At 41.7% G+C, this 24083-nt stretch overlaps 2 protein-coding genes and 1 non-coding gene across 9 annotated transcripts in view; all 3 read left to right on the top strand.

The window, feature by feature from the left end:
- The window catches only part of Sos2 (SOS Ras/Rho guanine nucleotide exchange factor 2), a 98092-nt gene extending 81619 nt beyond the window's left edge, over nt 1–16473 (top strand). Inside the window, exons 17-23 of one of the 2 annotated variants that reach the window (NM_001135559.1) lie at nt 1341–1458; nt 3418–3590; nt 7186–7302; nt 9278–9539; nt 11493–11534; nt 13516–13625; nt 14602–16473. In NM_001135559.1, coding sequence (NP_001129031.1) covers nt 1341–1458; nt 3418–3590; nt 7186–7302; nt 9278–9539; nt 11493–11534; nt 13516–13625; nt 14602–15111 — 1332 coding nt within the window. In that variant the 3' untranslated portion in view covers nt 15112–16473. The remainder of the gene's footprint in view (nt 1–1340; nt 1459–3417; nt 3591–7185; nt 7303–9277; nt 9540–11492; nt 11535–13515; nt 13626–14601) is intronic. The other variant, XM_006515635.1, reaches the window with a different exon arrangement.
- Gm24449 lies at nt 13976–14081 on the top strand. Its single transcript, XR_003950397.1, has one exon. It is a non-coding gene; the product is annotated as a U6 spliceosomal RNA (small nuclear RNA).
- Nucleotides 16474–17216: 743 nt separating the features above from the next.
- On the top strand, nt 17217–23499 carry Vcpkmt (valosin containing protein lysine (K) methyltransferase). 6 transcript variants are annotated; one of them, NR_166434.1, is made up of 6 exons: nt 17217–17513; nt 17609–17703; nt 17889–17958; nt 18997–19116; nt 20224–20328; nt 22294–23499. NR_166434.1 is itself a non-coding variant. In NM_001033236.3 (6 exons), the coding sequence occupies exons 1-6, from the start codon at nt 17248–17250 to the stop codon at nt 22306–22308; spliced, it is 687 nt and encodes a 228-aa protein (NP_001028408.2). In that variant the 5' UTR covers nt 17217–17247; the 3' UTR covers nt 22309–23499. The 6 variants fall into 6 exon arrangements, 2 of the variants coding, with proteins under 2 accessions (NP_001028408.2, NP_001365973.1); NR_166435.1 differs by having other exon boundaries at nt 20224–20400; NR_166433.1 differs by having other exon boundaries at nt 17609–17714.
- Nucleotides 23500–24083: the final 584 nt, after the last annotated feature.

Here is a 24083-nt window from a genome sequence, read left to right as displayed (position 1 = left end):
TTTCCACCTGGCTCTTTCCCAGAATCCTTTCTCTCTCAGCTGTCCCACCTTCCATTTCCTGCCTGAGCTATAGGGCATAGGCTTTTTCATTGGTAGGTGATGCACCCATACAATACACAAGCAGGCTGGGCTCTGGTTTTAGTTTTGTTCTATATGGCTATTCAGTTGTTCTCACACATTCAGAATTCATTCTTTCCCACACTGACCTATTGTGCCTACTGTGTCATAAATGTGTGGGTTTGTTTCTGCTCCGTCTAGTTTTGTAACCCATCTGATTTTTCCTGTGCTGCATATCTAAAATACTGGTACTATAGAATCAACCTAAGTTCCACTTTTTAAAAAATTAAGTTTAATAGGAGTTGTGTCTAGATCTGTAAGTCACTGTGAAAGACTGACGGTTTTATAGTAATGAGCCCTCCTAACCACGGGTGCGCTAAATCTCATTATGATTTCCTGACAGACTCCTTCACTCTGTTGTTACCTATATTGGGGTCTTTTTAAAAATAATTATTCCTTTTTGGTGAAAAAATTCTCTATATATAGAAATACAGTTGAATGTTGTTTGGCTTTTATATACAGCACGTCACTAACTTCTTTTAACATTCTTTGTATATACTTGGGGCTTCCACCCCCATCCCCAGGGGCAGTCAATAATGACTCTGGGAATAGTGATAGATCACTGGTCCTTCATGCTCTCCCCTTGTCCAGGTTGTCTGTGACTTCTGTAGAGTGTTGAATAAAAGCTATTAAAACAACCACATTTATTACATGTATATATGTGTCTCAGGCATACTGCTCACTGTGGGTCTGTGTTTAGGTATATGTGCTTATATTCCTCATTGATTATAAATCACTTTATTTCCCTTAAAAAAGTATATTAATGAAATAAAAAAGCGAAGCCTATGATTACTCCATTCACTAGGTTTTCTTCAGTTTTCCTACCTCCCTACATTGTTTTATTGCTAAGATTTGCCCTCAACCTCACAAGACCTTTTAGTCAAAAACTATTTAATCCTGAAGGATCATAGTTCTTCTTTCTGCCCCTGTAATTTACACCAGATGATTAAAATGATAAAAAAAAAAAAGGCTCCAAGGGAGTTTTCTATTCCTACATCTTCTAATTTATAGTAGAAAGAACACAAATTCTTAGTTTTTATATTTATAGATAAAAGACAGAATAACTCATTTTAGCAAGTGTCCAAAGGAGTAAAACTCATAAATTTTAAACTGATTTTAAGTATTTGTAAACTTTTATAAATGCCAAAGTTTTATATTCTTATGGATATTTATATATGATTGACTCATATGCAAGAATTATATTCAACTTACATGTTTTAAAGGCACTGCAGGAAAGGAAGCGGAGAATTTTGGATGACGCTGTGGAACTAAGTCAGGACCACTTTAAAAAGTACCTAGTAAAACTTAAGTCAATCAATCCGCCTTGTGTGCCTTTTTTTGGTAAGTCATTAAATATAAATATTATATTTTGAAGACAAATGTGTTGTATCCAAAAGAGACCAGGTCTTTCTAGATAGATTGTTCCTATGTCATACATATGAATTTATTATTTGCCTGTATTGATAAATAAAACAAAAAAACCTCTATTTCCTTGTCTATATAATGAAGATGAAGATAATTGCTCTTAAAGTTGTAAGAATTGAAAATATTTTATCTGCACTACTTAACAAGTCTTGTGAAGACTCTTATGAAGTGAACTATTATTTTTAACATATATGACACATCTGCAGTGTTTGTCTTTAATTATCAGTATAAAAGTACTTTTTTCAGAGACTTTATGAAACCTTTTTAACTCAGAATTGCATGATTAATACAAATTACATTGAGCAGAGCTTTTTTTTTGTTTTTTTTGTTTTTTTGTTTTTGTTTTTTGTTTTTTGTTTTTTCGAGACAGGGTTTCTCTGTATAGCCCTGGCTGTCCTGGAACTCACTTTGTAGACCAGGCTGGCCTCAAACTCAGAAACCCGCCTGCCTCTGCCTCCCGAGTGCTGGGATTAAAGGCGTGCACCACCATGCCTGGCTGAGCAGAGCTTTTTGATGTGACCTTTTATCAAATATAATTATGCATAATAGTAAATGCACACTCTGAGGAGGACATCTTTAGGCAGATTTGTGGAAACATCATGGAATACACTTATACACACCTAAATGGTCGAAACCAGTCATTATGGCCTATTCAGAGTTGTTTTCCTTGTTGTTTTTTTAATGCAGTCATGCTTATATTGCCCAGGTTGGTCTCAAACTCCTGAACTCAAACAGCTCTTTCTCAGCATCCCAAATACAGTTCACTGTTTTATAGTAAACTTTGTTTTAGAGTGTAAAACTACACTCTAAAATAATGACAAAATTTTCCTTATAATATAATTACACTCTAAAATAATGACAAAACTAAAGCATAGCAAACGCATAAGCCAGTAACATAACTATTTGTTATGATTGCAAACTGTTACCCACCTGACGTAGTTACATTGCTGTATTTATATGTTAGGTCGTGGGAGTCTGTTCATGCCAGTGTCACCAGAAGCACATGAGTCACACATTGTGCTGTAATATTACAACAACTGGAATGATTTCCTCAGCTCCCTTTTACTTGGGGGTGGTTCTGGTGACTAAGCATAAGCTTTACTTTATTGTAATCTCTTGATACCACTGTTGTGTAGATTGCCCGTGGTTTAAAGATAGTTATGTGGCACATGGCTGGCTTCCCTGGTGGAATTGGATGGTTATTTAAATGAAGGCTTGTTTTTTTAAACTATTATTGATTGCAATTGAGAGGAAATAATTGTTTGTTGTAAAGGGTTGTCAATCACACTGTAAGATATTTAGCAGACTCCTGACTCACTAGAGTCCAGTGTATCCTAATCTTGGATATTCCTAACTATTCCTTGAAGGACAAAATTGCTTTTAGCCAAGAACCATTAATTTAAATGAGCCAGTAATTATGCATAAAAAGGGATTAGAACTTTTTTTTCTAAGTAATGAGCTTCAAGATCAGTTTGTCTTACTGTTCTTAAGCAAAATTGCTTAACTTGTTTATAGTCACTTAAAGATCATTGGCAGTAAATATTTTAAATATTAAAACATTTGATTAGACAAGGTTTTAACACACAGGTTTGGATATTCTTAGCTTGCCAATTCTTTGTCTAGTAGCCTTTAACGTTAGTGAAGGTAGGCTTCCCTTGCTCCGTATTTTAAACTCTGTTACAGATTGTTACTAGGCAATCTTCTGAGTCTGGACCTTTTTTGTCTTCACCTTTCAGGAGTTAGAACGCTGGATTCTGCAGTGTCTTCCGGCCATACCAGACCAGTTGTCTTCCCAAATGATTGATTAAATGAGATTAGTCTTAAAATAACTTTAAACTTTTTTTTTTTTTTTTTTTTTTTTTTTTTTTTGGCTAGGAATATATTTAACAAATATTCTGAAGACTGAAGAAGGGAACAGTGACTTTCTAAAGAGGAAAGGGAAAGATTTGATCAATTTCAGTAAGAGGAGGAAAGTGGCTGAAATAACTGGAGAGATCCAGCAGTATCAGAACCAACCGTACTGCTTACGGACAGAACCAGAAATGAGGGTAAATATTTTCTTATTAATCTTTGAAAGCAATAGCATTAAATCCAATGGAGTTGCTAAAGAGTGTCACAGTGATAAACATGCTCTCTTGAAATTAAGCTTCAGACAACAATGTACATACAGGTGAGTATGCTGTAGCAGTCATTAATCTTAGGGGCCTTCTGAGAGTCCTGCCTTTTTGTGCATGGTTAGGCAACTCTTCCAAAAAGACAGAGGGAATGGAACATCTGTGCAATAAAATAAAACCCCACTGCTGCTGTTGTAATGACTCTTAGTCATTTTAGGTGTCTCACATGCCTGACAAAACATTGAATCCCTTCATGTGATCACTGTGAAGATATATATGCATAACAGGTTTTTTAAAAAACATTTTGTCAGTTGGTGTTTCATTTTGAGTAATAATGTTTGATATAGCTTGCATACCACCACACAAAAGAAAGTGGTGATGAGCCGGCGTTGGTAGCGAAGCCTTTAATCCCAGCACTCGGGAGGCAGAGGCAGGTAGGTGGATTTCTGAGTTCGAGGCCAGCCTGGTCTACAGAGTGAGGGCCAGGACAGCCAGGGCTACACAGAGAAACCCTGGCACAAACAAACCAACCAGTGGTGATGAGCTGCTAGTGGTTGTCAGCTCTATCCCTTCCTTCCTCATTCTGCCAGCCCTCTGTGCTGTGGAGGGTCACAGGAATGCAGAAATATAGTCTTCAAGCCCACACTAGAGTCTGCAATGCATTTCCCATAAAAATAATGCTGTAATGTACTTGAGTACACTTGAAATAGTGCTTTTCTCATTTGTGTCTCAGAAACATCAGTTCGTGATATCTCTGTGATCTTCTTTTTGCTTCTTACCATCATTCAGAGCAAATATGCCTTCCTTGGAATTGACACAAAGTAAATGTAAAATTAACCAGGCCCAGGCATGATGGCTTATGCACATAATCCCAACACTTGAGAAGTAGGAGGTAGAGGATCAGTGCCATTCCCTAACAGATAGTTAGAGGTCAACTTAGGCAGCATAAGACCCAGTCTCTTAAAGAAACACATAGCACTGAAAGGAAATAAAACTTGAGACCTGTGATTCGTGTAATATATGTCAAATAGCCCAAAGAGTTTTTTGTGAACTTTGAAACCTGGGGCTGAGAACATAGCGGAACAGACCAGGACATGCCCGGGCAGGCCCATCGCCTCCCTATCTCCCACCCCTCTGACCTAAGTTAAATGTTACAGGCTGCTGATGTTTAAATGGACCAATCATGTGAAACCGCGCCAATTCCTCCCCCAGCCCCACTCCTTTTCTATAAAAACCCCTAGCTTCCAAGCCTCGTGGTTGAATCCACTGTCTCCTGTGTGAGATACGTTTCAACCCGGAGCTCCGCCATTAAAATACCTCGTGTTGTTACATCAAGGTGTTGTGTTCTGTTCTTGATTCTTGGGTGCACGCCGAATCGGGAGTAGAGTGGGGGTTTCCCCTCTAGGTTCTTTCAGCACAGCCATTCACTTGTTAAGGCACAGTTAACCAACTTAAATAGTGTTATGTCCGGCCAGCCGACTACATGTTTGGGTTCTAGGCTGGAAAGGCATTTTGGAAACCTCGAAGAGAAGAAGGGCTAGGCGGGCGAGAAAAAGGTGCAGCTAAGACAGTCATTCTGATCAAAGCTCAATTTTACTATTCTGCACGCAGTTATGAAGCAGGGGAAGGGGGCCGGATCCCCGCCAAATAATCTTGGGGTCCACGTGATGGCTTTGGAACAGGAAAGCATCAGGCTCCAGCAGTGGGCGTGGTAGAACAATTAAGCGGCAAGCTCCACCCCTGAGCAAGCAGGTTTCAGGCTGGGGGAGGGGAGACTACAAAATAGTATTGGAAAATAAAGCAAGGTTCGGAAAACAGAGTGCATCTGTTACAGCTTTTTATAAAGGCTGAGATTACTTACGTTGCCTGATTGCATCTTAACTTATCCATGATGATTTCAAGAAGAAGTTTATATATTAAAGCAAAAATATAATTTTCTGACATTTGCAGAATGCCAGGAGAACAAAAAGGATTTTATATTAAAAAATTTAAAGCTCATTTTACCTACTGGTATAGTTAAAACTCTGCTTTTATATGTCCTCATAAACCCTTATAAAATTCAATAAAGCTTGCCAGCTAGGCATAGTAGCACATGCCTGTGATCCCAGCATTTAGAAAGCTGAGGCAGGAGGATTACAAGTTCAAAGCAGCCTGAGGTTTTTTTGAGATGTATCAAAAAAAAAAAAAAAAAATTTAAGTTAGACCCAGTAATTAGATGCCAATGTTTATTTTTAGAAATAATAAAAGAGCATAAGATATATAGATAGATAGTAATAAATTGTACACAGCTTGTAATTATTAGTGTACCAATGAGTTAGAAAATCCCTGTGCAAGTGACTGTCTGGAGACTAGTGAAATCAGTCCTAGAACATGTCACAGAGTAACAGTGTTCGAATTAATGTATCACACAGATAATAATGTCCAGAGGCATTCTCGTGGTAAAGTCAGCGTCTCTGATCAATGAAATAGCTGCTGTTTTTTCCTTTTTTGTTTTCTTCACCACTTCAGCTATGTGCCAAGCCCAGATCATTTTATAATTTATAGTTTGAAAAACTGAGATGCAGAGCTAGAAATATAACTCAGCATTTAAGAGCATGCACTGCTCTTCCAGAGGACCAGGGTTCAGTTCCCACCAGCCATTCAAGCAGCTGACATCTTCCTGTACCTCCCCCAAGCCTGCTCTCATATGCACACACCCATGCGGATGCGCACTCAGGCACACAGACATGCATACACATACACACCCACGTGCTCACACACACAGATGCGCTCACTCACACATTGTTTTTTTGACATTTTACTAAATTATCTCAATATTCTACTTAAAAACTTAAAGTTTAAAATATATATTCATAGTAGAATTTTTTTAGATAAGCACAGGTCTGGTTGGTTGGTTGGTTGGTTTGTTTGTTTGTTTGTTTGTTTATTTATTTATTTATTTATTTATTTATTTATTTTGGCCTTGGAGGGTAACACAGAAAAAAATTAAAGCTATAATTGTCTTTGGGGTTTTTTGAGACAGGGTTTTCCTGTATAGCCCTGGCTGTCCTGGAACTCACTCTGTAGCCAGGCTGGCCTCGAACTCAGAAATCCACCTGCCTCTGCCTCCCCAGTGCTGGGATTAAAGGCGTGCACCACCATGCTCTACTATAATTGTCTTTTAAATTACTTTTGAATATACCTTAATCCAATTATCTCCACTTTTTTTCCTGCTTATCTACTGCACGCTGTGGTTTTCAGGCATAATCTTCATTGTAAACTCTGTCAGTAGAAGAATGATGGTAATTTTGGTGTCATAGTGAGCAGGAAGATAGTTGCTAAGAAACAAGTGATGCCAACCACTGCGCTGAGAATCTGTTCATCATCCTAATAAACTATGAGGCTAGGATGCTGTCCTAGTCACAAATAGAGAGCAGAAAGAGCAATCTGTATAAACGTCTCAAATACTGTGGTGTCTTGATTTGTTTTATTGTTAAAGTTAATTGGACATAATTTTAGTATATACATGTATTTATGTGTTTGATTCTAGAGATTCTTTGAAAACCTCAACCCCATGGGAATTTTATCTGAAAAAGAGTTTACAGATTATTTGTTCAACAAATCATTAGAAATCGAACCCCGAAACTGCAAACAACCACCTCGATTTGTAAGTCTGCTCATTATAATTATGGGGGGCTCTGTCTCTTTTTAAAAATAATATGTTCAGGGGCTAGAGAGATGGCTCCGCAGTTAAGAGCACTGACTGCTTTTCCAGAGGTTCTGAGTTCAATTCCCAGCAACCACATGGTGGCCCATAACCATCTGTAATGGGATCTGATGCCCTCTTCTAGTGTGTCTGAAGAGAGAAACAGTGTACTCATATACATAAAATAAATAAATCTTTAAGTATAATAATTTCAATGTTTATCAACGTATTCTGTTAAAATTGTTGTATCACCAATAGCTGTCTTGTTTTATTCTACGGTACTATTCTATTTCCAAAATTATGTATACAGGATGGGGTTGGGGCTCAGAGGTAAGAGGGCATCTGTGAGGCCCTGGGTTCACCCTCTAACATCACAGAAAGGAAAATAATACTTAGCAGAAAATGTCAGCCTTTCAATAGAAACCAATTTAAACAAAGCAGTACTAGGTATAAAGTCTAGGTCCACATGCGTGCTAAGTAGCCTTCATCCCGGTGCCCTTTACTTATCTGTCCACGTTTGCACCTCCTGCCGTAAGAGAAAAGGTACAGAAGGTGAGGCTCCAAAGCAAGGAGCTGCATGGGACAAGTGAGAAGCTAGGGAGTTGACACAGCTTCATTTTACTCCGTCTTTCTGAATTCTTTGTTTCCATTATGTTACCACTGATGGGGGTTTAAAAACCAAGCAAGTTAGAGTGGGAACCATAATAGTACTTCTACTGAAGTCATTAAAGTGCTAGGTAGGGGTTGTTCATTTGCTTAAGGACAGGAGAAAAAAATGATCTTTTAAAAAATGAAGCACATAATACTATGTCACATAAATTCTGTTCCCAGTAAATGTTTGTGAAATCAATTTATATGGTATGAAAGAGATTATTTACACTCCACATTTTATCCCCCCCATCCACCCTCAGACTGTTCCACATCCCATACCTCCTCCCCACCCCCTATCTCCACATGGATGTCCCCTCTTCCCACCCCACCTGACCTCTAAACTCCCTGGGGCCTCCAGTCTCTTGAGGGTTAGGTGCATCATCTCAGAATGGACTCAGACCCGGCAGTCCTCTACTGTATGTGTGTTGAGGGCCTCATATCAGCTGGTGTATGCTGCCTGTTTGCTGGTCCAGTGTTGAGAGATCTTGGGGGCCCAGATTAATTGAGACTGCTGGTCCTCCTACAGGGTCTCCCTTCTCCTCAGCTTCTTTCAGCCTTCCCTAATTCAACAACAGGAGTCAGCTGCTTCTGTGCATTGGTTGGGTACAATTATCTACCTCTGACTCTTTCAGCTGCTTGTTGGCTCTTTCGGAGGGCAGTCATGATAGGACCCTTTTTGTGAGCGCTCCATAGCCTCAGTGATAGTGTCAGGCCTTGGGACCTCCCCTTGAGCTGGATATTACTTTGGGCCTGTCGCTGGACCTTCTTTTCCTCAGGCTCCTCTCCATTTCCATCCATGTAATTCTTTCAGTCAGGAACAATTATGGGTCTCTGGTATTGGGTGAGGGAAAAGGACTGAAGCCCTAAGGGCCGGCAGAAAGAATGGAAACAGGCAACCTCAGGAGATAGGTTGGGGGGACCCCCAGAATGCACCACTTGGGAGGTAAGAGACTCTCAGGATTCAGAGGGATCTTAAATGAAATGCCAGACAGTAGGGAGAGGGAACTTATAGAGCACACCTCCAGCAGAAAGTTAGGACATCAAGTGAGGGATGGGGTTGCCATCCCACAGTTACATAGCAGTTTATCTCTAAAATCATGTAAAAAAAAAAAAGATTTACTTATCAAGCCCATGATAAACAATCTAATCAAGTGCTACAAGAAATGCTACAGGCTGTCCTTGAAGATCAAGGAGTGCACTTAAAATAAGATAGCTGGAAGTTATAAACAAACCACCTACAATACACATCAGTGCTATTTTAACTATACTTATTTACTTTTTCTAGCCTAGGAAGTCAACCTTTTCCTTAAAATCTCCTGGAATAAGGCCCAATGCTGGCCGCCATGGCTCTACCTCAGGCACGCTACGAGGTCACCCAACGCCTCTGGAAAGAGAGCCTTATAAGATAAGCTTTAGCCGGATCGCTGAGACAGAGCTAGAATCAACAGTGTCTGCACCAACCTCCCCCAACACTCCATCCACCCCACCAGTGTCTGCTTCTTCAGACCACAGCGTGTTTCTAGATGTGGACCTCAATAGCTCCTGTGGTAAGTATGTAACAAAACCTCTTGGTAAGGAGGAATTTGTGTTTTGAATAATTTGTTTCTTCTTTCTAATTACAGAGCTATAGAACCCTTGGCACCTGTGTGTTTGGCTAGTTTTAATGGACACACTCTAGAATCACCTGGGAAGAGAGTCTTCCTGAGGGATGGTCTAGGTTAGGTTGGCCTGTGAGCATGTCTGTGGGGAATTGTCTTTATGACATGAATTGAAGTGAAAGACCTGACCTCTGTGAATAGCACAATTATGTAAGCACGGGATCCTGAGCCATGTACTAATGGGTGTGAGCGTCTTGGCGTCATCGTTAGCCTAGTACTCAGGAGGCAGAGGCAGGTGAATGGGTCTCTTATGTTCAAGGCCAGCCTGGTCTGTGTGACAAGTTTCCAGCCTGCCTGGGCTACACTAGGATGTACTGTCTCTTAGAAAGAGGTGAGGTGAGCGGGGCACGAGCATGCACTCTGCTCCTGTCCCTGATTGTGGACTGGAACCGGGAACTGGGTGCTGAAATAAGCCTTTATGGTTTGTCAGGCTGTTTCACAGCAACATAAAACGAAACTAAGATACGGTGTTGGTCTGGATAGTGCCGTCTAAATGCAAAAGTAGTGTTTAGTGGAAAGAGCAGAGCATCCTGGTGGTTGGGGGCACGCCTTTAATCCCAGTGCTTGAGAGGCAGAGGCGGGTGGAACTCTTGAGTTCAGGGGAGAGTGAGTTCCAGGGCAGCCAGGGCCACACAGAGAAACCTGTCGTGGGGGTGAAGGGAAGCATGTATGTGTATAGTTTCCAATTTATTCAGTTAACAGAGGGTTTTTATTATTATTATTATTCCTCTTTGGAGTAATGGGTAATAAATCAAGGACATAAATTCTATAAAAGAAATTGAAAGGGATTGTGACAGAAAAAGGATCCCTTAGGCTACAAAAGGAGAGCTGTTGTAGGTACAGTGACTATCAAGCTCATGTTCCAGACTAGCACAGCAGAAGGTGGTGGGAGAGGTTTGCTCGTTCTTTCTTTCTCTTTCTTTCTTTCTTTCTTTCTTTCTTTCTTTCTTTCTTTCTTTCTTTCTTCCTTCCTTCCTTCCTTCCTTCCTTCCTTCCTTCCTTTTTTTTCTCGAGATAGGATTTCTCTGTATAGCCCTGGCTGTCCTGGAACTCACTCTGTAGACCAGGCTGGCCTCAAACTCAGAAATCCGCCTGCCTCTGCCTCCTGAGTGCTGGGATCAAAGATGTGTGCCACCACGCCCATCGAGGTTTGTTATTTCTATAGTGCATTTTACTTTGGGGGGGGGGGAAGATAGGGCCTCTCTACCAGTGTAACTTAGCTATCCTCACTGTGTAGACCAGGGTAGCCACCTACTTCTGTCTCCCAAGTGCTGGGATTAAAGACATGCAGTAGTGCATTTTTTTGTAAGTGAAAATTGTAGAAACCATTTAATCCCAACCCAGGGTTTCTCCCTCACCTTAGACCATTTACTTCCCTGATAAATATACGCTTTTTATTTACAGTAAGCATTAAACAATAGCTATCCTTTATATTTATAATAAGTACAAAAGCTGGCAGCTGCCTACCCTGTATGCTGTTAGAATCTACTGTCCTATTGATAACCTCGAGTCATTACTTCTTACTCTGTTTCATCTGGGCTGCTCTAACTCCAGTTGGCCAGCCCTCATGGCCTACATTCTCTTGACTCCTAACCCATGGCGGCTTCTCCTTCTTCCTCCTGCACCTTCCTCTTCCTCATGCCCCTCTCAGACCCCCAAGGCCGGGAATCTGCCCAGCTGGGGCCAAGGTGTATGTCCAGACTCTCTCATCTTTGGGACAACCAGGTCTTGGGGGCAGTGGGCACATTTAGCATTACAATATATAACAAAAGACCAAACCTCGATAGAAACTATCTAAAAAGAAGGCCACCCACATTAGCTTACTTCTCTTCTTTCCAACAGGCAGCAACACCATCTTTGCTCCAGTCCTCTTGCCACACTCAAGTAAGTAAGACAGAAGCTGGTTACAGTAAGATGATTGTAAAGACCATAATCTGATTTATTAAAGGTGTACTTCCATATTTGGGTGATTTCAAGAAGAAATTTATGTTAAAGCAAAAATATATATTTTCTGACATTTGTAGAATGCCTGAAGAATAGAAAGGATTTTATATTAAAAATATATAAAAAATGTTTTTATTTTATTCTTCCCTCTTCCCATCCCCCACACACACCCACACACACCCACCCCTTCCCAGTCCCCACTGATGCAAGGCGTTGTCAGACTGAGCTGCATCCCAAGAGCCAAAAGAAAATTTTATCAACAGTCTGAACTACTTACAACTTGGTGCTCTTGAAATTTTGTTAATTTTTGTTTTAACCATTTTTAACATATTTTTTGGCCAGGTGGTGGTGGCACACGCCTTTAATCCCAGCACTTGGGAGGCAGAGGCAGGCGGATTTCTGAGTTCAAGGCCAGCCTGGTCTACAGAGTGAGTTCCAGGACAGCCAGGGCTGCACAGAGAAACCCTGTCTCGGAAAAAAACAAAACAAAACAAAACAAAACAAAACAAAACAAAACATATATATTTGATCTTGTCTGAACTTGAACAAACTACTCCTCATCTTCAGACTTACTAGGGATCAGGTGAAGTAACTGGAGAACACCTAGCACATTTCCTGTGAGAAAGGATACACAGTCAGTTCTTAGTGTCTGTAGTCAACCAGCCACAGACTGGAAACATGGTTAGACCAACAGGGGCTATACCTGTACTTGAACATGCAGAGTCTTTTTGTTATTTAACATCATTCCCTAAACAATAATTTATATAAGGGTTACATTGTGATGAGTAAGATAAGTCTACTGACAATTAAAGTTATAGGATTTATACACACTTAGCCATTTTATTTAAGAGACTAAAGCATTGGTGGATGCTTACATTTATGTAATATCACATAACTAGTTTTTAGATACCAAGGGACAATTGTACTAACTATTTATCATGTGCCCAAATTATGTATGTTTGTGTGGGTCCATGTGTACACGTGCACGTAGCGGTCAGAGGCCCACCTCAGGTGTCATTCTTTAGGGCTACTCACCTGCTTCTTGAGGCTGGCTTGGAGCTCACTGATTAGACTGGACTTGGTGCCAGTGAACTGCCCAATGCTTTGGCACTGCTATATTGGTATTTATTCATTATTTATAGCTGTGATACTTTAATTTTCTAAGGAATCCATCAGATGGGCACTTCTGCTTACCGTGGTTGGTTAAAATATAGTGGACTCCCTCAGTAAGATTTATATTACAGACTTTAATTTTGGATTCCTTACTTATGTATAGTAACTAGACTTATTTTGTATTAGAAATAGTTTCTGCTCAGAATGGTGTTCCTCTGGAGGCTAATACACCACCATACAAATGCACACATGAGTGCACATGTAGACACACATTTTCAGTTTTATTTTGGTTTAGTTTTTAAACGACGTTTAGGGGAGGGTTGGTTTCTGTGCAGATCATCAAACCTAGGGGGCCTCACACATGCTAAGCGGGCATCCCACTGTGAGGTGTAGCCTCACTCTGAGGTGTAGCCTCAACTCTTTTTTTTTTTTTTTTGATACATATATACTTTTTTTGAGACAAAGTCACTGAGTTGCCCAGGCTATCCTTGAACTTCATGATCCTGCTGCCTCAGTACCTGTGAGTACTGCCCCTCCAGGGCCAAAGCAGAATTTCATTATTAATCTTAATAATGTGCCTTCATTTAAATATTACAACTGCCATGTGCCAGTTGCCCTGGTAGATGCTTGGTTACAGACACATGCACACAGTGTCCCCTAAAGCTTAGAATTTGTGGAGAGGACAGAAGAACCAAGAGAGAGAAAGAACACATTTGACAGTTTTGGTAGCAGAAGTCCTCACAAGTTGTATTGAAGTTTTGTCCTGTAACTGCACTGTGAATGCTAAGCGAGTCTTTTCCTCCCCCAGAGACTTTCTTCAGCTCATGTGGAAGTTTACACAAACTGAGTGAAGAGCCACTAATTCCTCCTCCGCTTCCCCCTCGGAAAAAGTTTGATCATGATGCTCTCAATTCCAAGGTAGCCATCCATCCGGGCCTGGGTGGGCCTCGTATTAGGCCAAGTTGTGAATCTTCAGAATAGTACTCATGTTTTAGAGTAATTTTAGAGTGTGTCAGTCATAATTTAGTCACATTGTACGAATCTTTAAAATTTATATTGCTGTGTTTAAAAAATGCTTTAAGTAATTGTTTAATAATTTTTTAAAAACTTTTTTAAAAAGTAGAAAATTTCCAATCATCAGAAGTACATTGTCTTTCTTATGCAGATTGGGGAAGGAGGGTGGAATTTCTATTGAAAGAACCTGAAAACTTTAGACCAGTGCTTCTCAAATGTAAGAATCATTGGGGACTTCTTAAAAGCGGGCTGCTGTGCTCGCTTCCACAGCACACATACTAAAATTGGACCAACACAGAGAAGATTAGCATGGCCCCTGCGCAAGGATGCATGCAAATTCATGAAGTGTTCCATATTTTAAAAAAAAGAAGTGGGCTGTTGAGCAGCCTTAGGCTGTCAGCCTGCAGCCGGGCCTGGCCGTGCTGCGCCGTTCATTCTCCCCTGGTACTGCCGCTGCTGCTCCCTGGATCACACTTGAGATCCACTGCTCTAAGCACCATGGGAAAAACAGAAGTAGATGCTCAGTGAATAGAATTAGGTATTAAATGCTGTTGATAACATGTCCTTTCATATCTATGAAGTGTGTTGTTTTCACTGACCTGTTGCATTAAGTTTTATACATTTCTGGAATGTTGGAAGCAAAGCAAGACAATATGGAGCTCTATGTATTAAGGTTTCAGGGATAACATCTTAAATATCCAAATCTTAAACTGAGCCTAGAATTTGATTGGAAGCAATTTAGTTAGAAACCTGATAAATAAACCCCATTAATTTAATTTGAGCCTCCAGATTTAACTTTTCACAGAAGAGTTTTCAGTCTTTTTAAATTGTCCTGTACATTTCCCAAGAGACTATACATATCCCTTTGTGTTCTGTTTAGGGAGCTGTGAAATCTGATGATGACCCTCCTGCTATTCCACCAAGACAGCCCCCTCCTCCGAAGGTAAAGCCAAGAGTTCCTGTCCTCATGGGTACATTTGATGGGCCTGTGCCCAGTCCACCTCCACCTCCTCCAAGAGACCCTCTTCCTGATACCCCTCCACCAGTTCCTCTTCGGCCTCCGGAACACTTTATAAACTGTCCATTTAATCTTCAGCCGCCTCCACTGGGCCATCCTCACAGAGACCCAGACTGGCTCAGAGACGTCAGCACGTGTCCTAACTCACCAAGCACTCCTCCCACTACGCCCTCTCCACGGATTCCACGCAGCTGTCACTTGCTCAGCTCCAGTCACAGCAGCCTTGCTCATCTTCCAGCTCCTCCTGTCCCACCAAGGCAGAATTCAAGCCCTCTCTTACCAAAGCTGCCACCAAAGACTTACAAACGGGAGCTTTCCCACCCGCCACTGTATAGACTGCCTCTGCTGGAAAATGCAGAAACTCCTCAATGACCTTGGCCATATGTAGTCATTGACACTGGAATAGTATTTGTAAAGGTTTTTAATTTATTCAAAAAGACATAGTATTTTAGTACTTTTTACAGAAATGCTACTGATTAAATAAGCTCTTAAGAATTAGTAAACTTGTTGGATGGCAGTGGCCCACAGCTGTAATCCCAGCACCCTGGTTGCAGGGGCAGGTGGGCTTCAGGGTTTGAGAGCAGCCTGGTCTACAGAGCAAGTCCCAGGACAGCCAGGGCTACACAAAAAAACCTTGTCTCAAAAGTCAAAATACAAACAAAAGAGAGAAAAGGAAGGAAGGAAAGAATTTGAAATATTAAAATGCAAAAGCCCTTCACCATAGCCCCCAGGTGATCAGCAGCATTGCTTCCTCGGCTCCCCAGTGCTGCCCTAGGCCAGTATAAAGACTCTGTATTGCACTGTAGACTCTGCTAGCAGACGGCACTGAGAGGAGCCAGCGCTCGAGGGCGTTCTCACGCCTGACTGATAGATACCTTTTTAGGGTGATGAACTTACACAGATGCAGAAGATATGGGGTGGTGGTCCTGGGTTTTAACCCTCTGACCGTCTTCTAGCTTCTAATTTTGTTTGGTTTTTACATCTAGGAGACTTAGGAATAATACCCACTGTTCTTAAACTCTTTGAGACCATGTCTTAAATGTCAGTATTTGCTGCTGAAGACAAAAACGGAAAATAGAATGAAATAATAGAATGCACTGTGTTTATTATTTTGTTAAAATTATAAACAGTTCTACATAACCTGATTATAGAAGAAGGGCATGTGTTCATTAAGATGTGCCTTTTGTTTTGCAGTGTATGGTGTTTAGCTAATCATTGTTTAGCTAATGATTTGCCTATTATTTGGGAAGACAAAATTAATATGCCATATATGTACAGTTTATTTATATTGTATATATTTAAAGATAATGCTAATAACCTCTATAAATGTAAGTGACTTGAGGCCTATAATACAATCTGCTATTTGACTAATTTGTAAGTCTGGAACAAAAGTGTCTTATGGCATAAGAACCAACTGCCATTGTCAAACCTATTAACTGTCTTTAATCTCGTGTTAACTGAAATTTTTGAAAAGTTTTTCCAGATTAGTAATATTTAAACAGAAAATACTTTAAAAAGCTTTATTAAATTTTTTAATCAGGATAAAGCTTTGCCATTTGGATACTATCATTCAAAGTGATCAAGGTATGTATGTTATGCTGATAGTGCAGTAGCAGCCATTGTAAAGTAGCCAAAAGCCACGTTGTTTATCTACTGGTCTGTGGCCTTTTACTGTGCTTTGTATCAGAGTTCTTAACAAGATTAATAAATCACCTCAGTCTTAATTTGTAAAAGATTTGCAATATTGTTTTTCATCACAAAGAGCAAGGAGAAGCTGGGAATAGTGGTGAGCACCTGTAATCGCAGAACTTGGGAGGTTAGACGGAAGCATCTGGACTTAAAGGCGACTCGACTACGTGAAGAGTATGAAGAGTTTGAACCTACTTGGGATACAGGAGGCCATCCTGAAAACAAAAAAACAAAAAACAACAAAGCTGAAAAAAATCTAGAAGAACGAATAGCTATCATCTGTTTATTACGTGTGTGTGTGTGTGTGTGTGTGTGTGTGTGTGTGTGTGTGTTCATACTAGAGATCCAATGTGACAGGCCAACCTGCAGGTCTCTCCTTCTACTATGTGAGTCCTTGGTCTTGCTGGCCATCTTTTGGCCCCGTGGGATGTAAAAGGACTAACTTTTCTTTACCATTAAAAGCAAGTAGCACGTTCCCAGCCACCACGTTTATGCATTCATATGAAAAGGAAGCACAGTAGGAAAACTTCTTGAATATAACCATTTTTAGATAGGACCTGGGTAGCTGCCTAGATCTATCGCCAGCGGCTCTGTGTGAGCCGTTCTCCAGCTATGTATAAGCACTGTCGGTCGCTTTGCTTCTTAAAGTGCCTATCATTGTAGCAGCAGCTGGGCCACTCCTGGGTAGGTTCTGCTGCTTCCTGCGGACTTTGAGAGTCACGCATGCGCCTTGGGCAGCCGCCCTGCCGCTGGGAGGTACGGGTGCTGCGTGGGCGTGACGTTACCGCGTGCCGCAGCCTGCGGCGGGCCGGGGCAGGGATGGCGGCCGCCGTGGAGCCGGAGGTGGAGGACCCGCTGTGGAGCTTTGTGCGGGTTCTGGAGAAGCGGGATGGGACAGTGCTTCGGCTGCAGCAGTACGGCTCCGGGGGCGTGGGTTGCGTTGTGTGGGACGCCGCCATCGTCCTTTCCAAATACCTGGAGACGCCGGGGTTTTCTGGCGACGGGGCCCACGCGCTGAGTCGGCGCTCGGTGCTGGAGCTGGGCTCCGGCACGGGGGCCGTGGGGCTCATGGCTGCGACCCTCGGGTAAGAGCTGGCGGGAAGGCGCTGGTCGCCCAGCATCAGGTCACCGGCGTGCAGCCTTGCGCCTGTACCTCAACGAGGTTGTTTTTTTAGGGCAGATGTTATAGTCACTGATCTTGAAGAGCTGCAGGACTTGCTGAAAATGAATATTGATATGAACAAGCATCTTGTGACTGGTTCTGTTCAAGCCAAGGTACTGAAATGGTTTGTATGGCCTTTCAGCTTGTTTTTAAGATAATCGATCGCTTACATGGGCTTTAAATTGCATTTTACACAACGCTTGCTTAATATGAGGGGAGCCTTCTGCTTCTCGTTTCTAAAATGAACACTTTAAATCGTCAGAGCATCAGTTAAAGACATACGTTTGACATTTTTAAGGGGTGAAGACATAGAAGACTTGATGTCACCAGACTACATATTGATGGCAGACTGTATATACTATGAGGAGGTGAGTAGTGGTCGAACTGGTGTGTCCGAAAGCCCACAGCTCTCCGTGGTTTAACACCTCCAGGTGTGGGATATTTGTTCTATAGATGATGAGGCAGTAAAGAGAAGTTAAACTATCAAAGGCAACACATTCGCACAATTCAGGATAGGCATACAGGCCTGCCTGTGCGAGGTGGTTGAGAAAACTTGCGTGCATTCTACTGGAGACTTTTTGGAAAAATTTAAAAGGATTTTCCGATTTGCATATATTCTAGAAAACTAAGATACCTTCTGTTTGTTTGTCTGTTTGTTCATTTGTTTTTCTTTTCCCATTGACTGCTAACTGTGACTTTGGAAATTAATTAAAATGCAGGTTGGCTCACTCCTAGAATCCTAGCACTCACAATTGCCATGAATGCTAGGCCAGCACAGAGTGAGACGCTCCAAAATTAGTTATTCTCAGTGACAACATTTTATTAGACTTGTGGAATGATTTTCTTCCCATATCAGTTTATGCAGTATTGGACAGTATTTAGTTTTAAGTTGATGCCTTGAGCCAACTGATGATCAAAAGGGTCAGCAGTTAAGAGCACACACAGTTCTTCCAGAGGATCCAAGTTCAGTTCCCAGTACCCACATCAGGCAGTTCACAGCCACCTGTAACTCCAGCTCCAGGAAGATCAATTCTTCTGGCCCTGCAGGCACTAGCACATACTTAGACACAGGCAAATACGTGCATATAATTAAAATAACAAAAATTAAATTTAAACCATTAGGGTCAGGCTTGCTTTGGTAGAATAAATAGTTGATTGTTTAAATACCACATTAACTTAGATGAAGTGAAATTAGACTTGTAAGACTTAAGTCTAGCAAGATGTGATGGTACAACTTAACTAGAAACCAGTATAATTATTGGTAGTCAGGGGTTGTTTACCAGTCTTGTTTGATAACCTTGCTTTGTTTTGTTGGTTTAGAATGGTTTGACTCACCTCCTGACCCTTTCCTATCACAGGAAACTCTTGACGTAATAAACTGAAAATGGTATTTTTTTTTTAAATAGTCCTTGGAACCACTGCTGAAAACATTAAAAGATCTCAGTGGATCTGAAACTTGTATTATATGTTGTTACGAACAACGTACAATGGGGAAAAATCCAGAAATTGAGAAGAAGTATTTTGAGGTGAGTATCGTAATAGGTCTGTCTTGGTAGCAGTTACCCTCTGGGGGAGCTGGATGCGGTCGCTGCGGTATTTTAGGCAATGTGATGTGGGGGAAACATTCTCTTGATTAGAACCCAGGGAGACGTTTCCACAGCCCTCCTCCCACTGTCTCTGACCTTGCTAGGCCAGGTTTGCTGGCTGTTCTCACAGTCCTTACTGTTGCACTGCGAGGTGCCAGGGGCCAGTGATGACAAGCTTGTCTTCTGAGACAGTTTTCAAGGCTGCTAAACACGAGACCCTTTGGGAGTTTCTCAGCAGGGTATTTAAAGCTTGCATGATAGAATGGAGGTGGTGGACCTTACTTGTGTATTTTCCTATATATTTTTATTTTACATAAGTAGCGATTTCCTGAGCGTTGTTGTTGTTTGTGTTTGTTTGTTTTAAAGATTTTTAAAAATTTTATGTATATGAGTACACCAGTGCTCTCTTCAGACACACCATTACGGATGGTTGTGAGCCACCACGTGGTTGCTGGGAATTGAACTCAGAACCTCTGGAAGAGCAGTCGGTGCTCGTAACCGCTGAGCCATCTCTCCAGCCCCCTTGTTGTTTGTTTTTAAAGTTGGAAATGAATGCCTGTCTTGTCTGTCTTTTATACGATGTTAATTCTCCCCTCAAGTGGCACCCATACCCTTTTATGGGCACAGATGCAACCTATGAAAAACTGGCTCCTTTTGAAGCTGCATCTGTAGTCCTGAAATTCTGTCTGCTGGAAGGACTACTTTTGTCTAATGACAAAAACAACTATGTGACTCCTTCAGATAATATGTGCTATATGTTATAATATATAAATAGGCTTAATTATTAAGTAAATATAATATATTCCATGTTTTTCATTAATATGGGAAAATGTTACTCAACTTTTGAAATTATAATTTTAAAAATCCAAGTAATTCATATTTACTTAAAACATGTACAGTGCACATATATCAGGTTCTCAGCTCATGTGGTTTCATCTAAATAACTGTGCCAATGTAAAGATACAGAGCACTCCAGACTTGAGAAGGCTTCCGAGTTGCCCTTGCCAGTCAGTCTGAATTTATCACAAATGTCCTTTAAATTTATAGCTCCTGCAGCTAGACTTTGACTTTGAAGAAATCCCTTTGGACAAACATGATGAAGAATACCGAAGTGAAGACATTCATATTGTGTACATCAGAAAGAAAAAGCCAGTATGTGCTTTCACAGTTCTTCATATCTGATTGTGTCAGCTGGCTCTTGTCTGTGTGCTGAGCTGTGGTCAGGTTCGTCATCTCCACCTAGTGTGAAGAGCTGTGCTGACTGACACGCAGCGTTTCCATCGTTCATGTGTTGCCTTGGGTTCTTGGTCACAGTCTCAGAACTCAGGAAGTGGAGGGCTATGCAGTTGGAGGCCAGGCTGGCCACAGTGGGACACTATATCAAAATTTATGTAAGGCTGGCTTTGTTTCTGCCATGCTGGAAAATGGACCTTTGGCCTTATACCTGATAGGCAAGCTGTCTGCCATGGAGATAAGTCCCCAGCCTGGTAGGCCCCTTAAAGAAAGTCCTTTTCAGTTATAAGTCAAATGGCTGAGTAACTGAGACTGTCCCTGAGAAGTTACTGTAAGGCTTCTTAGGTGTATGTGTGTGTGTGTGTGTGTGTGTGTGTGTGTGTAATCTCAATGTTCCCAATGCTTCTCACAGTGCCTCTTGAACAGCACTTCAAAAGATTTTTGTAGCTTCCTCTTTCTAACTTTTTAAAAGACTAGTTGCAACTTTTAAACTTTGGTCATTCTCATTTTCCCTTTAAAAGGAAAATGGGCGGTCTGACCTGGAGAAGAAAAGCACCCCAATTAAATAGACCTTGATGTGTGCTCCCGTCTGGTTGTCTTCCCACCGTAACGGTTTTTTAGTGGCTCACCTTTATTGCACCTACGGTTCAAGCCTGTAGAAGGGGGAATCTTGTATGCTCGATTGTGGATGTGAGGACCGTAAGGCAGAGACATTAGTTTCACTAATGACACTAAAATCTAGTGTGTTCCACTACTTTCTGATGATTTTGGTCTGATTGAATTCAATGAACAGTGAACACCCGGCTCACTCTGCTTTCTAGTGGTAAGGATTCTATAGCCAGCAACACAGTTTTAGAGACCAGGAATGGGAGTTAAAACTCAGTCTAAGGAAGAAAGGCTAAGAGGGTTATTTAGACTGGTGTGGAATGTGCTGAAAAGGCAAAGACAATACATTTGTACCTTAGGAGATGCAGTGTTTGCTGAAGCTGCTGTACAGTTTCCAAGGGATTTTTTTTGAGGCATAAATATCTTTTATGTTTCTGAATATAAACAATTATTTTGTTTTTGCAAAGACCTGTTTCCTTTTTAAATTGATATAATTCTCATTCCATAAATTTATCCTTGCAAAGCACATGTCTCGGTTTTTAGTCAACTCGGCTGTATCGTAAGTGTTTCCATCACCAGACAGGAAATGCTGCTGCTGTTCAGTCCGCACCGTCCATTCTGTGCGTGCTTTACAAGTCTGTTGTCCTGCACACTTCTGCATCCGGATCCCTTCATTCAGCACAGCGTTTCCCGGTCCCTCCGTGTCGCATCCTCACCTTATCCTCCTCTCTGAGTCTGAGTCACATCCCTGAGCACAGTTCTGCTAGCTAATCCACACATTCCTTCATCCGCTGGTAACATTTCTCGTTTGCTTCTTGTCTGTGAGTAATAATCCTGCCGTGAACACGTATGTGTGCAGAGACTTCGTAGGTATGGTGAAATCACCAACGCTTTCCAAAGCTCCTGTTTCGTCTTTACCTTCCCAAGGGCTCCCTTGCCGAGTGCTCGCCAACACTTGTTGCTGTCTGTCCTTCTCGTGGTAGTTGTTGGGGCAGGTGAGGTATAGGATTCCATTGCAGGTTTTTTTCTTAATTAATGATCTTCAGTATCTTATGTCACTAGAGAAATATTTGCCCATTTTTAGATTGTGCTGTCTTAGACATTCTGAGTCCTTTACCAACACAAAGGCTTTTAGTTTTGATAATATTCATAATCTGCTTTCTTCTTGATTGCTTTAGATGTCAGCTAAGAACTGTCTCTAAACATTGCACATGGCTCTCTTGAAGTGCGCTACTTGGTGTTATAACATTAATGTTCAAACTCCCCCGTTCCTCATAGAAACCGCCATCATGAAGCGCTTCTCCATCTTAGCCACGCCCCGCAACATCCTGGGTAAGGTCAAGATGTGAACGGAGCATGTGCATACCGCATGGAAGACTGCCTCACAGATTTCTCCAGCATGTCCTTAGAGATCTGGTACATGGATGACAACTACTTTGGACTGCCCACAATGTGAAATGTCTGCCTGCCCACCCGCCCGCCCACCTGTGGGCTGAAATCTAACGTAGGTTTACTTAGTTCGGCATCAAGTTCTGCTTAAAAGAAACGTTGACAATCACTCAAATAAAAATTAATTTTGAGAGACCCTCAAGTCTGAAGCAGCATGGTTGGCTCAGTACATTTCTAAGAAGCTCAAAATCAGTTGATCCAATTTCTAATGGCATCTATTACTGTACAGGAATGTTCTGAGGACTGGTGTCATGGTGGCGCACGCCTTTAATACCAGCACAGGGGAGACAGAAGCAGGTGGCCCTCTTGAGTTCCAGACCAGCCTGCTCTACGGGGCAAGCTGGTTCCAAGCATAATAGGACTGTCTCGAAGGAAGGAAGGAAGGAAGGAAGGAAGGAAGGAAGGAAGGAAGGAAGGAGGGAGGGAGAAAGGAGCAAAAACCCAAAACCATAGAGAAGTTGATGCAATCCAGCTTCCAGTGCTAGTGTCTCTCATTATATAATACTAAGGTGAAGTTCAGAGGCAGTCTCACTTTTACATAGTTGTGTAGTGGTTTCTCTTTTTCCTTTGTGTTATGTTTAATACTTAACATGTTCTTTGAAAGGAAACTGAAAATACTATTTTGTACCTTTACTGGGCAGAGTTGTGTTTCCCTCCATCACAGGTAGGTGAGTGAACTGGGGAACTGGGGACTAGTGAACTGGGGAGTCTGGGGCGCTGTAGCTCTAGGTCACTAAGAAGATAAGTCAGGGGACGGGGGACCAAGCGCTGTCTCAGGGAGGTGTGAGGAGAGAAAGCCAGTTGCAGGCTTCTGCTTCATACTTAAATGGAGTTCTGTGTACATTTATCAAATGGTTTTTACTGTGTTGTCTCCAACTTTTTTGTTGTTCCAATAATCACCTGCTCACATAGTCTACTGTGTCAGTCTTGAGCACCACCACCAGATCCAAAAAGTAGTAACCAGATGTATTCTGGAGTTTACAGTCGGTGCTAGATGGCACGTTGTATGTGCTGAAATAAACACCGTTTTTGAAACCTTGTGACTCTGCTTCCAAGACGTCTCTGATGAGATGAACATTTATAACAAACAACTGCTTTCCAGAAAGCAAGAGCGACTCCATTTAGAGACTTGAAGACAAGAGTCAGTTTGGAGCGATTCTTTCTTGGGAGCTTTCTTCAGCCTTTAAAGCTTGCTTGCTGTTAGATTTTCAGAATACTGTGTCCGTGCATGGCACCTCGTGGAGCAGTTTGCCCCAGGCAGACAGGCTGAGTGTGTGCAGCTTTGCGTGCAGTAGCTCGTACACAGCTCGCTCCATAACATGGGGCTGGAGTGAACACTGACCTTAGACCCCTCAGATTCTCACACCCTTCCCACGATCCCAGACTTCCTTTCATATGAAGTCCAGCTGGCTTAACCCACAGAGCAGCTTAGTACCAGTTTCCTGGGGACCACACCCTGCTTGCCTCCCCTCCTCCCTGCTAGCTAGACCCACTCCTGAACCTGTCCTTCCACAATCACTGCCTCTGGGAACCTGACCTTGGGGAGGGACGGAATTTGTAACAGAATGAAGCGGGAAATTAAAACTCCCAGTTGTGGAGTGAGGCCAGCACTGAGCTCT

This window comes from Mus musculus, chromosome 12 (assembly GCF_000001635.26).
Source record: "Mus musculus strain C57BL/6J chromosome 12, GRCm38.p6 C57BL/6J".
NCBI classification, from domain to species: domain Eukaryota; kingdom Metazoa; phylum Chordata; class Mammalia; order Rodentia; family Muridae; genus Mus; species Mus musculus.
Note: the sequence above shows the minus strand (reverse complement) of the source record. Positions and strands in the feature narration are given on the sequence as shown.

What these genes read in the sequence shown, in the direction of transcription:
- Vcpkmt (NM_001379044.1), top strand. Translation starts at nt 17,248, where the DNA reads ATGGCGGCCGCCGTGGAGCCGGAGGTGGAGGACCCGCTGTGGAGCTTT. An exon ending in CAAGCCAAGGTACTGAAATG is followed by an intron (nt 17,715 to 17,888) that starts GTTTGTATGGCC and finishes GACATTTTTAAG; the next exon opens with GGGTGAAGACATAGAAGACT. An exon ending in TTGAGAAGAAGTATTTTGAG is followed by an intron (nt 19,117 to 20,223) that starts GTGAGTATCGTA and finishes TTAAATTTATAG; the next exon opens with CTCCTGCAGCTAGACTTTGA.